At 43.4% G+C, this 13,394-nt stretch overlaps 2 protein-coding genes across 2 annotated transcripts; both read left to right on the top strand.

Moving 5' to 3' along the window:
* The first annotated feature begins 2,171 nt into the window (after positions 1–2,171).
* On the top strand, positions 2,172–3,548 carry LOC128754528 (homeobox protein HMX1-like). Its single transcript, XM_053857220.1, has 2 exons — positions 2,172–2,556; positions 2,775–3,548. The coding sequence occupies exons 1-2, from the start codon at positions 2,316–2,318 to the stop codon at positions 3,368–3,370; spliced, it is 837 nt and encodes a 278-aa protein (XP_053713195.1). The 5' UTR covers positions 2,172–2,315; the 3' UTR covers positions 3,371–3,548.
* Positions 3,549–4,931: 1,383 nt separating this feature from the next.
* LOC128754549 (homeobox protein HMX2-like) lies at positions 4,932–6,545 on the top strand. Its single transcript, XM_053857253.1, has 2 exons — positions 4,932–5,220; positions 5,411–6,545. The coding sequence occupies exons 1-2, from the start codon at positions 5,031–5,033 to the stop codon at positions 5,971–5,973; spliced, it is 753 nt and encodes a 250-aa protein (XP_053713228.1). The 5' UTR covers positions 4,932–5,030; the 3' UTR covers positions 5,974–6,545.
* Positions 6,546–13,394: the final 6,849 nt, after the last annotated feature.

Here is a 13,394-nt window from a genome sequence, read left to right as displayed (position 1 = left end):
GTAAAGAATGTTTTTGTCTTAAATTTGTGTTTAAAGTCGAGAGAAGAACATTGAAACTCAGAAAATGTGATCAAATGTGACTGAAGAAAAGCATTCAGTAAAATAAAAATGATTGCATCAGCGATAAAAACGCCTAAGGTCATCACAAGGACACATACTTATATTACTTAAAAATATATTTTTTAATAAAAATAAAAGAAATGTCTTTGCTAATGAAGTACAATATCATTTAGTTATTCTGAACTGGACCTTTGGGAGGATTTAAGGAGCATCAGAGCTGGGCTCCTCTCCACAAGCAAGTTCAGGTGCAGGACCCGGCTCACGTTACCGTTGACCGCCTTGAGTGTGAGGATGAAGAGCAACCACGGTGCTGATCTCCTGTCAAAGGCTACGTCTGGCCGCAGGGAGGGAGGCAGGGAGGGAGGGAGGGGAGGCGAGAGACACAGACACTGGCTGAGGGAGAGAGAGACTGGAGTTAAAGGTCAGAGCCGCTGACTCCATTCAGGGAAATAAAAAGCTCAAATGTCTTGCCATTTCAACGGAAAGGGTAAAGACGCCTGTCAGCAGTTATTTAAATCCCACAGATGATCTAATAGTGATACATCTTCGGCTGCAGGATGGAGACTGGAATTTTGGTTGATATAATTCACCCCTTATGTTACCAACACAGCGTTTAGTAACAAACAGCGGCCCATTGTGTTTCACCATGAGAGGTGTTTAACCTGGTGTTGAGGTTCTCAACCACTGGGTTCCACACTGTTTTCTCCTAAAATATTATACTTTTTAAGTCCACACTTCAGGATGACTCAATGACTTGTTGATGAAATTTACAACCCATCACTTTGAGTTTACCCTAAATTCTCTGTTTACATTCTGTCTTGAAGAATTTTTAAAGTTATTTTCTTTTGTTTTTCTCCAAGTTCCATGGAGTTGATCTGAAAGTGAGTAGAACAAAGTGGTGAGGGAAAAAATAACACACATAAGGTCAGGATCCCAGTCTATCTGCAAGTGTTTCCTCATAAAAGTTAAGAACTACTGAGCAGGAAAACGTCTCAAGATATTAATAATCACAAATTGAAACAACAAAAAATTCAAAACACCAAACCAACAAATCAAACAACTGTCTATGAACTGAAGTAATGTTCCCCAGCCACTCACTTTTCAGATACAGTGTAGTGTTGTCTGTTTACCTGCTCCTTTAAACTGATAGAGATTCGATCAGTGAGCAAAGCTAAATTACAGGAACCATCTTACACTATGACACTTGACACATGGTCACGAACAATTTTCAGTTTGTGGAAATATTTAACAAGAACAGCAGTCATTGAAGTTCTCTAGACTTCTCAACAAAAGTGCAACAATAACAGTGCGTAATATACATCAATAATATTTGATCATTTAGAATTTAAATCCTGTACTTTCTCCATTTAGGAGCCACCACAGTTGACTTTTTAATATGTTCATGCAAGTACACACACTGACATCACGATGACTTATCACAGAAAAAAGGTTGAAAAATACCTGCAAACTAATCTGATATTAGTGTGGTTTTCTTGCATCGTAGTGCCAGCACACACCAACTTTACCAAGTAAATATAAACTGACATAATAAATAAACTGACTCACAAGCATTGTTATTATTGATCAAACCACGTTTTCATTTCAGAGATTATAAGCACTAGAATATATACATTTTCACAGTGTGTGTTCTGAGCCTTGAAATAATAACAATAATAATAATAATAATAATAATAATAATAATAATAATAATAATAATAATAATATGATTATTCGACCTTTTCGATTTTCAATTTGTGGTGGCTTCATTCCCCCGCGCTCAGAGAACACGCATCCATATCCTCATGCGCCACAGACCCCTCGTGCTGCAGGGTCGCGACCCCGCTGCCTCTGCTTTGCTCTTGTGGGATCTTTTATTTTTGATTTCTTGTCTAATTGACCCAAATAAAGATCGTGGGCATATCCTGCTGCTCGGAGGCCCGCGTGTGGATGACACACACACGCACGCACGCACACGCACTCACGCACGCACGCACGCACACTGAGACAGCAGCCCTCCTTTCCGAGGAAAATCCCATTTGCTCATGCGCTCGACCAATCGCTGGATGCTGTCGAGCCTTTGACTTGACGTCCCACTCTAGCGCCGCCACCGTCTCTGTCTGCGTCTCCTCCCGCGGGCTGAGCAGGGCTTCCCCGGTCCCGGGCTCCACGATGACTCCGCGTCCCGCGCTGCGACGTCTGAAATGACCAGTCGGACAAGTGGATCCACTCGGTTTGGGGTTTAAATTCGAGTAAAGATGCAGGAGAAGCTGCCGACACCACGGACCACCACTTCGTCCCGGGCATCGTCGTTTTTCATCGAGAACCTACTCGGGAGAGCTCGGGATGGGGCGGACGAGGTCGGTGTCGGGAGCGGAGCGGAGCGGCGACTCCACGCCGAGCAGCACGCGCCAGTCCCAGGCATCTGTGGTTTCACGGTCCCGCTGCCGAGCGGGGGCGGAATACCCCTGAACCCCGCGGTGGTCTACCCACTCCACAGTGAGTTGATGGCTTTTAACTTCATCTAATGCAGAATACTTTCACCGACACGCACGGAAGCTGATTTGTATTGATCGGTGTAAGTAAAACCACCTGGAATATTATTGAAACATCCATCCAGATGTGTAAGCATCTACTTATTTGTGTTTAGATCTATGGGGAACTTTTCAAGAGTTGTCATATATCTTCTCATCCAGACGTTTCTTCTCCATCTCAAGGTCCAAGTGTCGATGACCACTGCTGCTCCACCAGCGACAGAGACTCCCCGGCGACGTCCGAGACTGTAACGGAAGCCAGCGACGAGAAAGCCGCAGAGAGCAGCCTGACGGACGACAACGAGGACGCGCCGAACAGCTACGACGCACGCTCAGAGCAAGACGCCACCTTTGACCCGAGCTCCACGCGCAAGAAGAAGACACGGACTGTGTTCAGCCGCAGTCAGGTGTTTCAGCTGGAGTCCACCTTTGACGTCAAACGGTACCTGAGCAGCTCGGAGAGAGCCGGACTGGCCGCGTCGCTCCACCTGACCGAGACACAGGTCAAAATCTGGTTCCAGAATCGGAGGAATAAATGGAAGAGACAGCTGGCAGCAGATCTGGAGGCCGCACATATCCCAAATTCATCCCAGAGAATTGTGCGGGTGCCAATCATCTATCATGAGGGGCCGGCACCTGCTGCGAGTATGGGCTTCAACCTGAGCGCGCACCCGGTCTCCCCACCTTTGGTGGGGTTCTCCAACTCCATCAACTACCCGCTGTCGTCGTTCGCTCACTCCATGAGCATGTTGAGGTCCCAGATGACTGGTTTGGTCTGAAGACCCGGACACACCTTCACCTTCTACAGTGCAATAACCAGCAGGAGACGCATCCAAAGACTCTCTTCCCACAATAGAAATATAAAGCCGCTCATGTCTGTCGAAAGCAACACATATTTTTGCAAACTTTTGTATTTAAATGCACACAGATTTGAAATTTTGTCACTTTTTTCACTAATAGATGAATAAAAAAACAAGCACAGTTGTGTCTCATCATTGGTTGTAAAGTGGGAAACAAACTTGCTCAGTTTCACTCAAATATAACAATTAAAAATATGTATATTGCCATTAAATTGATACCAATATAACCCTGAGTTTTAGGTGTTGCATTCAACCAAACACCCGCGATTGTGGCTTGAGCCGCGTGTGGATACTTTTAATCCGAAAAATTATCCTGACAAATTTCTAAAATGCATAATGCGCCACATTAATATGAATAATAACACGCTTCTAACATCTGCTACCTTCAGGGTACAGTTAAATAAATGATGTAAAAATAAAGTTTCAAAATTATTATGAAATCGAGTTTTCAAGAAACAACAAAATCTTTGTACGACACCTGAAAGTTTTAGACTCTTAAGAAGTGAGAAATCGCACACTGATAGTTTTTATTCCAGCTATATGTGAAGATAAGTTTAATTCAGCATTTAAGTTTTAACTCCGAACGTACTTCTCAACTGTGTGTTTGCGTACTGAGCGTGTATGAAAATGTGACGTCAAATGATACATAGAAATATATAAGATCATTTAACTCCTGAGCTTTTGATGGCGAACATGTGAGCCATTATATGCCTTTTTGTTAAGTTTATATCTGATCATAATATATAATTCATAATGAACCACACTGCTAGTTCAGTTGGCAGAATTCTGTTTTGCCAAAATGTGACTGAGATCTTCTCTCACGCACCTGAGAACTGAGAAGTATTCCGATAAACCACATGATATATAGCTATATGGTCAATTTCTTGACAACAGAAAATGAAGATATACAGTGCAGATCCATAGACGTAAAAAAGCGTCGTCCAAATGCAACAAAAACATCGAAGCGTGTATCCAAAAATATGGTTTATCATTCATGAATTCAAACCATCTATTCTCAGTTTAAAACATTTGGATTCGAAATAAACTTTATAGTCATGAAATGATATTGTACAGGATATAATTGGTGTAATAATTTCATAAACTTCAGTTATTAGTCTGTTAGTGGCTGCAGACAAATATAAAATGTAATAGTTTTCTGCGGTTTTAAAGATCATCATAATTGATCCTCGCTTAAACTCCCTAACAAATGATGTAACTGATCTCCATCCAGCGCGCGGTGACGATATGAGGTTTGAAATTACGCGAAGCTGCTCCTCGATGGGGCCACAGTCAAGGGCTGCAGACCGAAGGCTCCAGCCTGAGGACGCGTGGATGAGAGGGAGGTTCTATCCCCACCCTGCCCTCCCGGGCGCCACCTGCCATTGGTCCCCACAGAGTCCCGCTCTCAGCCAATCACAGCGGGCCGGGCGCAGCTCCATCCGGCGGGAGCGACCCCGGTGCAGCCACAGAGTCTCCGGCCAGCCGCGTCTCTGCTGCTATGGTGAGAGAAGACACCCGTATACACGTCAACGACCTGGTTGGGAAGTAACGACGAAAGCGGACTGACGCGGGGGAGAATATGAGTAAAGTGGACGCACCATGTCGACCGGCTGCCTCTTTAAAATTCACTATTGACAACATCCTCAACCTGAAAACCAGCGGGAGGAACTGGGGTCAGCCCTCCGTGGAGGAGCGCGATGAGTCGGAGCTGCGTAAAGACGGTTTCCAAAGTCAGGCAGAGGCTCCGGAGAGGAGGCTGCACGGAAGCGGTGAGTGACAGTCTGAAGATGTTTGTTTATATACAAGTTTGTTCATTTTTTTGAGCGATAGAAGTGTTCGGTTTGTGCATTGTTTGGGTTCATATCTTTGGAAATGAAAGTGTTTACCAGGATTTACGCAGCGGAAGCAGCCAAAAAATAAGCAAAAAAACTGGAATATAATGTATTTATTTTGCCTCAGAATTCGTCACTGGCTGCACCCGGGCGACAGAATCGGAGCTTATTTCCCACGGAGAGCCGATCCAGGCGGCAGAAAGCGGGGACAGCGACGACAGCAGCTCCGCCACAGCTGGAGCTCCGACCGGGTCACAAAAAGCGGGCAACTCAGCCAAGAAAAGCAAACTGATCGCCAAAAAGAAAACGCGCACCATTTTCTCCAAGAGACAGATCTTCCAGTTGGAGTCTACCTTCGACATGAAACGCTACCTGAGCAGCGCGGAGCGCGCCTGTCTGGCCAGTTCGCTGCAGCTCACCGAGACACAGGTGAAAATCTGGTTCCAGAACCGCAGGAATAAATTGAAACGGCAGATTTCCAATGAACTGGACGGGCCTGTGACTGAGTTCCCCGAGGTGGGGAAGCCCGTGGTGGTGGGCCAGCTGCCGGCCTTGTATAAAGAGAACAACCTGCTGGGAAGATGCCTGATGCCGGTGCCGCTGCCGGTGGTTTACCCGGGGAGCAGTGCGCCTTATCTCTGCTTCTCCAACGCCAGCAAGTACTTCAGCCTCTATGAGAGAGACCTATGATGATGGCGCTCTGTTGCCAAGAGCTCTTTCCAGTTTTAAGACAGCGACCCGCGAGGACGACAGAGGACTAGTTTCATATCACATTTCAAAGCTTATTTATTTTTCATTGTTTCTTAAAGGCCTTATAACGGACCTGCCATAAACACAGCACCGGACTGGGCTGCTGCAGCCGCACTGTGGCCTACAACAACTCCAACATTGTATTCACCACCTTCCACTCAAGTATTTTTAATCATATTTTTTTTTAACAATTATTGTTTTTAACCGACAACAGCATTTCCAGCAGCTTTAGCCACCAAAGAAATTATACTTGCATGCATCTCCTGTATCATAAAGACTTCTATATGTATTTAAATGAATGTAATTCACTTTCATTTCGTTTGCAAGCATGACTACTTTTATTTCTTTTTTTTTCGTTTTTTTTTTTTATAAAGGTATACTCTTATTTTATTCTATGTTTGGCGCACAATTTACTCCATTAAACATCTTCACTCGGCAAGAACTATTTACTCGTTCCTCGGTCAGGGCTTCTGGTGTGTACACGGTGATAGTTTCTGAAAGACGGTGGGCGTTCATACACACATCTTTATCTCAGGGTTTCGTCTCATGTCATGAACTGAGGTTGAAACGCGAAAGGTTGTATTGGACAAGGCCGTTTGTCTAATGCCCTCAAAACGACATATTTTTATGTTGAGTCTTGATAATGTCCAGGGTGAGACGCAGAAACCAAATCATCTAATTGTATTTAACTTTTTCTTTTTTTTCACGTCTTTTTTTTTTGAAGAAAATGTCAGTAATTAGTTCTGTAAAATGCACATTTTCACACATATATTTTTTCATATTAAATATGATACTGATCTTAGGTTCCTAAAAGTGTGCTTACAAAACAAGCGACGTAAAACATTAATATGTTTATGAAGAAAATGACTATTGCTCTTTTATTCAGGGTAAATCGTGATTTTATACATACAGGACGTTTTAAAATTGAAGAGAAATGTAAATTGAAACAAATGCTATAGCAGGTGTTCAGTTATTTGAAGATTAGAATAAGGTGTAAATACTTTGCATCGAACATTAAAACATTTATACATGGAAAACAGAAGTGAAATAGTCAGGTCATGTGTTTTCAAAAATATATAAATATTGTTTTTCTGTTGTTTATTTTGCTTTGAGTCAGAATATAAGAGGAACGAAACTGAGCATTTGCTTTAAAAACTGACGGTTTGGAGCAAAATCCATTTTGCTATAAGATTGTTTAAAAAAGTTTTTTTTTTTTCAAGTACTCTCAGTGTAATATACAGTTTCCATAAAATGAGTACGATATTGTGTTTTTAAAAAGTTTTATTTTGGTTTAGAAAGTGTGTAATAGTAAAACTATATGTGGAAAAACAGCGGTATAAATAGTTTTGAAGTAACTGTCAAACGTGATTAATGACATTTATGGATCCATACATCGATCAGGTTTCGAGGAAGAACGCCGTTTTCAATTGACTGATAAGAAGATGTGGAAAAAGCAAATGAGTATCCCTCACTATATTTTGGTGTAATTGCCAAGACCTGCTGCGCCCACTTTCAGGAGGGAGCCTGCAAGTCTGAGTTGTCAGAACCTCTCATAAATTCACTTGGGTCTGGCGTGGTGAATACCTGAGTGTACCTCATGCGCAGCGGAAACATCTCAAAGAACTAATGCAGACAGGAAGTGGGTGATGAAGCTTGTGTGAGAGAAAGTGTCTCTCCATCACTCCTCCTCCTCCTCATCCTTGATGGTGCCACTCTGCTGCTCCGTATAGACCAGAATCAGCACAATTTACACAAAGGGAAGTTGTGCTGGCGCTCGTCTGATGTCAGGCCAAGCCTGGTTCATTATGGGGAAGTGTCAGGTCAGCCGTGCTTGCGGAAGATTTGGGGGAAAACGCTACTCAAACTCAACACAAACAGCTGAAAAACTCATTATTGGAAGCCTAGTTATTACCTGCATCAAGCTGAAAGGATAACAAGTGACTAGTTGGATTTCTCTTCTTGTTCAAGCTAAATTTCATAGCGAACAAAAGTCTATATTTACTATTAAATTCCTACAAATTTAAAAATGCTTTGGTTTACCGTCCAAGGCAGCAAAGTTCTTCTAGTTGCGATTTCCTTACCATATGTGGCCAATGGATTCTAAATGTAGCTACGCACTTCTGTCGTCTTGTTCCGTCTGTATTCTCCGAGCAACCACTGTTGTGTTGCTGTGTTTTTAAACCCACGAGTCACTGCACACACACACATTTGAGTTAGCAGATATCCACTATATACTGCAACCAGAATAACAATGTCATTTTAAGTTCAAATCCAAGCGTTCGGTCGGGATGCAGGGGCAGCGGGGAAAGTAAAGAGGCACGGATGTCTCTCTCCCTTCGGCGCTTGATGCTGATGTTTATTACCGGTGAACTCAGCTACATTATTTTTACGACAGGTGCTTGGTCTGACCCAGGGCCTCCTCACCACCTGAGCCCAGAATATCTCACGCAGGGTGGCTGACCTGAGCACAAGTGTTTTCCTGGTTGGTGAGCAGAGGTTGGCATCGACTCTCTTTCTGATGCTGTAAATGAGTTTCTCACTCTCATCTACGCCATCGGTAACTTATTGTTTCAGCCCCGACCCAAAGCTGGGAGCCACAGGTGAGAGCAGAAATTGTCAGCCAAAGCCTTTTGGATCAGCACTTACTTCACCACGGAGTCCTGAAGACATGTAATCGATCCATCTGTTGATCTGAGAATTAGCTAGAAGTAGAAGATGTCAAACACAATGCTATTAGGTTTCATAATCTCTTCTCTGTTGCCTTCAATCGACTCCCACACATCACCAACTGTCATCTTAGCCCCATCATTGCTGGCGCCTTGCAATACTATTCTCTGCTCTGACTCTCTAAATATGTTTCAATACACACACATATTTAACAAAGCAGCAGTTTATTTATGTATTTATTGTTCTGTAAGTGTGTGTAGTATTTTACAAATAGTTCAGCACTCACTGCTGGGGCAACATTTTAGTCTATTTTTCCATGGAATTGTGACTTCACTAATTTAATAATGTTACTCATAGAACATGAGATGAAGCAAACTTCTCTGCAAGTCTTAAATAGTTTTGAATTTTCACCGTATTTACAGATTACAAAAAGCAACAGGATGACATTACCTCTCTATCCCAACATCCTTGTAAACCTGCGGTGAAATATTGATGCAGCGCAGACGATAAGTGCTTGAATTCTGCCCAAATGGATCACAATTCTTGGATCTGCCTTTTTCGTATATTTGTGATCCAAAAAAAAGTCAACGGTTGTCTTTTTTGACCCCCAAACAAGAAGCAGTGCCAGTGAAAACAAAAAGTTTATTGTGCAATAACTTTGAAATTCTTGTTGTGCATACATAGTATTTTGTCATGACAGCTTTATTGACTTAAAGAAAAAAAATGTGCTTAGATTAGATTAGAGGACCTATATTAGTCAGTGGGGAAATTCAACATGTCACAGCAGCCAATGACAGCAAAGACACTGACACATATCAAAGACATTAAAGACTCAAAGCATCAGCAAAATGTGTATGTTCTCCCAGTGCTTTTGTAGGTTTCAGATGAGCGGTTAAGTCTCCACCTGGATAACTTTCATTTGTGTGTGAGAGTGTGTGTTTGTCTTTCTATATGTGCCATGTGATCATATGAAAATACAATAATAGTCGAAAAGTCAAATTGCATTTCATACATTTACAGTATACATGTCTACCACAATTCACATGACTAGTATTTTTAAAGACAATTTGTGTGCTTGTGTGTGTAGGTGTGTGCTTGTTAAGAATGAGTTAAAATCTTGCGTCTCACTCCTCAGTGAATGAAGTGCCGCACAGAAAGACACTGGAATGTGTTTTTCAGAAGCATGGTTACACTTTATTGAAGAGCAAGCGAGAGTCAACACAAACCACTGAAGTCGAGTAAAACTGATTCATCTCTGAGGAAAGCTATTTACACGGATCATGTTCGGGCTTCAAACCGGAGTTTCAGACAGCAGACCGTCTGGCGCTGGAGACAGATCGGTCATCTCCACTTCCTCCACAGGTACTGGGAGCACCTCACTTCTCCTGGTTCTACTGACCACCGCCACGACTACAGCAACAACAAGCATTATCATGATCGCAACACTGAGCAGCACAGACCGCAATGGATGATGATCAATCTCTGGCTCTCTCAACATCACAAGGGTCTTTGATGCGAACACACAGCGACCGTCTTTCCTCACCACACACCAGAACTCTCCACTGTCTTCCACAGAGACGTTCGTGATCAGCAGGCTCAGCTCAGAGGGAAACATTTTGCCTTGTCCATTTGGATTTAGACGTGAGACTCTTCCTTCATCACTCTTTGTCTTCATCAACCAGTCAATCCCTACAGCCTGTTTCCAGTCACCGCATTGTAGAGTCAGCTCTTCTCCCACAGTGAAGTAGGCCACAGAAGGCGGGTCAGACTTGGGACACACATACAGGAAGTACATCTCTTCAGCCATTGCTTTGTGGTCACAGGTGTAGGAACCTGTGTGGTTCAACGTCAGAGATGGAAACACCAGTGTGGAGTTGTTACTTGCCCCATCGTCCACCAAAAAAGTCGGCATCTTCCACACATGCGGTTGGTTTCTGTTCAATTCAGAACACTTCAGCTCCAGACTGTCTCCCACCGACTGGTAAATGTAATCTGGTCGTACATCGACGTAGAACTGTCTCACCACGTCACACTTCTGATGGCTCATCACAAGGCAGAAATAAGGGAAGAAACTGAACGGTCTTTTAGCTGTGACCAGGAGAGACGTGCTGTTCTTCACTGGCTGGACTTTGTGCACCGAAGACGTTTCAGCATTTATGAAAGTGAATTCCACATTTTTGTGGTTCATATATCGGTAGGCCCACTGGACACTCTGGTTTGGTCCGACGCTTCCACAAGCCAGCTCCTCTGTTTGTCCAATTTCCATGTAGAAGGTCAGATACCTCTTCTTTGGTTTCCCGCAGATGAGGAGGGAGGTGTTCCTCTCGAGCGTCACACTGCCTTGATTCCAGCACTTCTCTTGGTACAGGCCTGAGTCTGAAACACGCAGACCGGATATCCGATGAGGACTGGAGTTCTGAGATTCTGAGGAATTCCACAGAAGCTTCTCGTCCTCGCCGAGCCATCTTGAGATCGAGCAGAAGTCAGCTGTGTTGTCGAGGATGAAGTTATAAGAACTGCCTCCCAGGATGACTTCAGCTTGGATGATGTTGGAGATGAGCGGCACCAGCAGCAGGACCTCGACGCTGAGAGCCATGGCTTCGTCTGTGCGGGCTCACTCAGAGAGCTGGAAAATAATCTCAATCTCTCCACCATCAGAAGCTTCTCGTGTACCGTTCATGAACTGTGACGGGTTTATCTGCATGCTACTTCCTGTCATCGTTATCAGGTGCGAACAGTCAGAGATGCTGAAAATTAAACTTGAAGTCACCACTTACAGACTTTCCCCAGCCTGTAACCCTGAACTTAACCATCCAAAACACATGGCTAAACATTAACCAGGACACGGAACCAAACTTAAACCTAATTGTAATTGTAATTTCGATTTGTGGGGTCTAGTCATATGGTCTCCACAAAAACAGGAGGTGTTGTGTAGAGAATTGGTGCCCACAAGTGAGGATAAACCAGGCATGCACAGTCATAAAATAAAATAAAATTGAATCAGAATCGCTCACGGCCAAAGCGCAACCATCGGCAGCAATATTCGAGGCGTTTCGCGTTGCACATGACTTCATCTCTACAAGGTGGTAAAGAATATGAAGATGGGGTGGGCGAAAGTTGCATGAAAAGTTGCGATCGCAACATTGTCTGGACAGACTACATGTTACTACTAACAGTGCTCTAACAAATACATGTAATAAAGTAATTTGTTTTCTTTCTTGCAGAATCATGCCGCTATCTTTTTTATTTTCCATATGCAAAAGTATGTATGTACTGTGGGGACAAAAAAACAAAACAAAAGTTCATAGTTCATCATTGGCGTTCACTTTTGCTTTACAGCTATGGACAGTAAGGAGCGAATGCTTGCGTCATATCGAACTGTTGTGAAGCCACTTCTCAGCAGTGCTGTCACAGTACATAGAAAAGGAAACCAACCACACCGTGGAAAGTTTGAATCACACGAAAGCCCTCGAAAGACGTGTCCTGCGCCGGCACGTCTGGTCAGACAGTCTCCTGGTGCCGTTACAACGGTGCCTCCTGCCCTGTCACAGCTGATCAGTGCACTCAAGCCAACTGACACCGAGGAGGAGACTGCGCAGCCAGATCCAGTCGGAGGGAGGGCGAGCACCATTTGATGGCCGTGTGTTTGTGTTGGAGAACTTGCAATTCCGTTTGTGTTCCTGCATGGGTCTGTGCTCCTCTATAGCCCAGGTCTGGCCCGGTCAGCAGCCAGGAAGTGCACGTCTTAATGGTCAGAGGGTGTGTGAGAGAGTGACCGAGTGTGTCTGCGTGGGTCTCAGGCAGCTTCCTTCTGCATGACTAGACCAGGGCCCCTTTCTCAGCTCGCCTGTTACTTTAACCTCTAGTCAACTCTCCCAGTCATCTGACAAAGGTCATCCCCCAAGTCGATGGGAGCGACTGTCCCTGAACATGCAGAGGCCACATGAAAGTAGGGTTCACCTCTGTTGTCACAGAACACTTCCAATGATGTCATTACACATCACTATTCACTCTTTTTCTCGCACAGTTGAATGAGTTGGTCACAGGCTAGTAGGAACACTGGTTTCCTCCCACTGACAAAGCATAAATTGTTTAATCGTCCCATCCCATGATAGGAAGCGTGACAAATAGTTCAGCGAATGTTGCTTTCTTTTGACTTTGATTTTGAATGAGGCACCATCATTGTTGACTTGGTTACTTTGTTTTTTTTCCCTTCCAAAATCAGGTAAATAATACTTTCTTTAATGCAATGCAGTTGAATCAGATCGGATGTGAGAAGGATGCTCCTGAAACTAAGGAGCATACTGGACAACATCACCCACCCCCTCCATCAGCTCCTGGTCCAATACAGAAGCACATGGATCAACAGACTGAGAAAGACCGAGCGCCACAGGAGGTCCTTTCTTTGTGGTAATAAAAACCTACAATTCATCTCTGGAAAAATCACAGTGAAGGATTCTCCTGCATTTTCTTGCACATTGTTCACATGGTTTCTAAGCTCTTTAGTATAGCTTTTTTTTGCACTTTATAATTTGATTTATTGTGATATGTTGAGTACAGAGCATGTTACACATAATAACATAATTTCCCTTGGGATTAATATTAATAAAGAAAAAATATATAATATTAAGAAAGAAAAAAATTAATAAAAATTAATAAAGTTTTTCTGATTTTGATTTCTAACTCAGGGCAGC

This window comes from Synchiropus splendidus, chromosome 2 (genome assembly GCF_027744825.2).
Source record: "Synchiropus splendidus isolate RoL2022-P1 chromosome 2, RoL_Sspl_1.0, whole genome shotgun sequence".
NCBI classification, from domain to species: Eukaryota; Metazoa; Chordata; class Actinopteri; order Syngnathiformes; family Callionymidae; genus Synchiropus; species Synchiropus splendidus.
This window is presented reverse-complemented; position numbering and strand designations above follow the sequence as displayed.

What these genes read in the sequence shown, in the direction of transcription:
- LOC128754549 (XM_053857253.1), top strand. Translation starts at nt 5,031, where the DNA reads ATGAGTAAAGTGGACGCACCATGTCGACCGGCTGCCTCTTTAAAATTC. An exon ending in GAGGAGGCTGCACGGAAGCG is followed by an intron (nt 5,221 to 5,410) that starts GTGAGTGACAGT and finishes ATTTTGCCTCAG; the next exon opens with AATTCGTCACTGGCTGCACC.
- LOC128754528 (XM_053857220.1), top strand. Translation starts at nt 2,316, where the DNA reads ATGCAGGAGAAGCTGCCGACACCACGGACCACCACTTCGTCCCGGGCA. An exon ending in GGTGGTCTACCCACTCCACA is followed by an intron (nt 2,557 to 2,774) that starts GTGAGTTGATGG and finishes CTCCATCTCAAG; the next exon opens with GTCCAAGTGTCGATGACCAC.